Source organism: Pollachius pollachius (genome assembly GCF_949987615.1).
Source record: "Pollachius pollachius genome assembly, chromosome: 17".
Classification (NCBI taxonomy): domain Eukaryota; kingdom Metazoa; phylum Chordata; class Actinopteri; order Gadiformes; family Gadidae; genus Pollachius; species Pollachius pollachius.
In genome coordinates, this window is record NC_136950.1 from 14829128 (window position 1) to 14831627 (window position 2500).

General features: G+C 39.5%; 1 protein-coding gene across 1 annotated transcript in view; it reads left to right on the top strand.

The window, feature by feature from the left end:
- Positions 1 to 2500, top strand: part of cntnap2a (contactin associated protein 2a) — a gene marked incomplete at its 5' end in the record, with an annotated part of 191362 nt that overhangs the window by 54728 nt on the left and 134134 nt on the right. Inside the window, one exon of the mRNA XM_079754630.1 lies at positions 2072 to 2215. Within this exon, the coding sequence (XP_079610756.1) occupies positions 2072 to 2215 (144 nt within the window). The remainder of the gene's footprint in view (positions 1 to 2071; positions 2216 to 2500) is intronic.

Sequence of the window (2500 nt, forward strand, 5' to 3'; positions counted from 1 at the left end):
AATGAAACAAGCAAATATTTTGGTTTTGTTTTGGTTGATTTATTTGTCTACTAGGGTGTGTAGGGTTTAAATATGATCTGATGTGCGGTGATTTGGTATGAATCCAATTTGACTTTTGCTCAGGACATTGTGTTCATAAGGAAGTCTATGAGTCTCGAATTAATAATGCTACAGAAAACCTTCCCCAGGTTACTGTTCACACAAATGCCTCTGTAATTATCAGGGTCAGATTTATTTCCATTTTTAAAAATAGGTGTTATGAGACCACGATTTCAGACGTCTGGGAAGTAACCTACACGGATCAAGTTGAATAATTTTAGAATAGCCAATCAGATTTTTTAATACTGTGTTTCAACATCTCGTTTAGGATGCCGTCAATTCCGCTTGATTTTTTGGGCTTAAGGTTGTTTAATTTTTCTTCCACTTGTTTTTCAGTGATAAATAGATCAAAAGGGTTCTGGGAGTCTTTGATGGCCAATTCTAATTTGTTTAAGTTTTCTGTAATTTGAGTTTGCTCCGAATCTGATTTGATAGGGATGTTGCTGTATACGTTTTTGAAGTGATTGATCCAAATGTCTCCATATTGTATAACTGGTTGGTTGGGTTTGGTTTTGTTTAGGTTTTTCCAATTTTCCCAGAATTTGTTTGTGTTTATGGACTCCTCAATTATTGTCAGTTGTTTGAGTGTGTATTGAGCCTTTTTGATCTTGAGTGTACGTTTGTATTGTTTGAGCATGTCACAGTAAAGAAGGTGAACGTCTGTATTGCTTGGGTCTCTGTGTTTCTGATTGGATAATTTTCTAAGTTATTTTCTTTTTTCTTGACATTCTCTATCAAACCAATTGTTCTCTTTTTGTTTTTGGGGTTTGTGGCTGGATTTTTTTCAATTGTTATTTATGAGCTATAGTCATAAAGATGTGGTTAATTTTTCCAACTGCATGGTCTATGCCTTCTTTACTGTGAGCATGTGGGGTGTCCAGAAAGCTGTCTAATAGTGTCTGAATTTGTGGATGCCCGATTGCTTTCTGGAACTCTTGTTCACTGTTTGGGGCCCATCTGAAGGTTCTGGGAATGTTCAGATTACTGGGCTGTGATGGTGAGGTGTTAGTTTCTGTCCTTTTAATGAACACATTAATTTGGCTGTGATCAGAAAGAGGGGTTAGTGGTTTGACAATGAATGAACTGAGAGAGAAAGGGTCTAAATCTGTTATCATATAATCCACTGTGCTAATGCCAAGAGGTGAGCAGAAGGTGGGTCTTCCCAAGGAGTCACCTCTAAACCTACCGTTAACAATGAACAGACCGAGGCTTTGGCATAGCTGAACCAGCTCTCTTCCATTCTTGTTTGTCTGGGGATCAGAGTTATGGTGAGGAAGGTTAGTGGTGTTTTTGGGAAAGTTTTGGCCAAATATATGGACGTTACCGTTATCAGGGTTTGAGTCTGGACGACAGCCTGTGCGGGCATTGAGGTCACCACAGATAAGCACAATTCCCTGGGCCTGAAATCTGCAGATCTGGGTGTGGAGGTTGGGGAATGTTTCCTCGCTGTAGTAGGGAGAGTCGATGGGGGGAATATATACCGTACATAGAAATAAATCTCTGTCTGTGCCGGTTATATTTTTTGATATTTTTATCCAAATTGTTGAGTGGTCCGAATTTATTATTGTTGTATGTTTTGATATTTCTGATTTGTGCCAAATTATAATTCCTCCTGAATCTCTCCCTCTTTTTATCCCTGGGTTTTTCACTGAGGGAACGAATATTTCTGTGTAATTTGGGGGGCAGTGAATATCGGTATTGGTTCTACACCAGGTCTCTTAAAGAATCAAAAAATCTAAATCAATTGAATTCTCGAGGAAATCTTTTGAGTTGTACTTTGGTCCATACAGGGAAGAACGTATTCCCTGTATGTTCCACATAGAAATTGTAAGGGGTTTCATACTGTGTACAATAAAAGAAACAAATACAAATACATTAACATTCTAAATTGAGATAAACAAAAACATTTTTTAAGATCTCTCTCTCACACTCTCTCTCTCTCTCTCTCTCTCTCCCTATGTCTCTTTCTCAGCTGAGTTTCGGGGGAATGCCGTACAGTGGGAAACCGTCGGGAGGAGGGAGGAAGAACTTCAAAGGCTGCATGGAGAGCATCAACTACAATGGAGACAACATCACCGACCTGGCCCGCCGCAAGAAGATCGACACCTCCAGCTTTGTACGCACACACACACACACACACACACACACACACACACACACACACTCACACAAGAGCACACAACCTATGAAGAAATGCAAACTCATACATTCACAGACACACAAACTCACACCCCCCATCCAAGATTCCTTATACACACACATATACACCACACACATACACAAACACACACACACAAGCGCAAACACATACATTCAAACCCAGGAATAAATGCTAAGTCATACATGGACAAACACACATACTAACACACATCTCTCAAACTTCTATGCTCACACATACATG